At 47.1% G+C, this 384-nt stretch overlaps 1 protein-coding gene across 1 annotated transcript in view; it reads left to right on the top strand.

The window, feature by feature from the left end:
- LOC103582355 (60S acidic ribosomal protein P1-like) overlaps positions 1-349 on the top strand; it is a 2,704-nt gene extending 2,355 nt beyond the window's left edge. The window contains exon 3 of the mRNA XM_008563974.1: positions 162-349. Coding sequence (XP_008562196.1) covers positions 162-311 — 150 coding nt within the window. The 3' untranslated portion in view covers positions 312-349. The remainder of the gene's footprint in view (positions 1-161) is intronic.
- The last annotated feature ends 35 nt before the right edge of the window (positions 350-384 follow it).

Here is a 384-nt window from a genome sequence, read left to right as displayed (position 1 = left end):
CAGGCAAGATGTAAGAGTGATTCCAGCGTAGGAAAAGGAAGAGTAGTATAGTGTTATGAACTGATCCCTAAGTTGGAAAGGGGAGCTCTTATTTCTGGTTGGGCGAGTGCTGTACAACAAAAGGACCTATCTCAGCCTTTACCTATGCATGTGTGTTGCAGGCCCTGGCCAATGTCAACATTGGGAGCCTCATCTGCAATGTAGGGGCTGGTGGACCTGCTCCAGCAGCTGGTCCTGCACCAGCAGGAGGTCCTGCCCCTTCCACTGCTGCTGCTCCAGGTAAGAAATATCAGATTTCTTGTATTGGTTAGGAAGGATGTGGTAATAAAAAGGTACTACAGGCAAGATTGTTCTTAATATGCTACCAGTAGATAATGCATGGAA

This window comes from Galeopterus variegatus, unplaced genomic scaffold (genome assembly GCF_000696425.1).
Source record: "Galeopterus variegatus unplaced genomic scaffold, G_variegatus-3.0.2 Scaffold15869, whole genome shotgun sequence".
Taxonomy (NCBI): Eukaryota; Metazoa; Chordata; class Mammalia; order Dermoptera; family Cynocephalidae; genus Galeopterus; species Galeopterus variegatus.
This window is presented reverse-complemented; position numbering and strand designations above follow the sequence as displayed.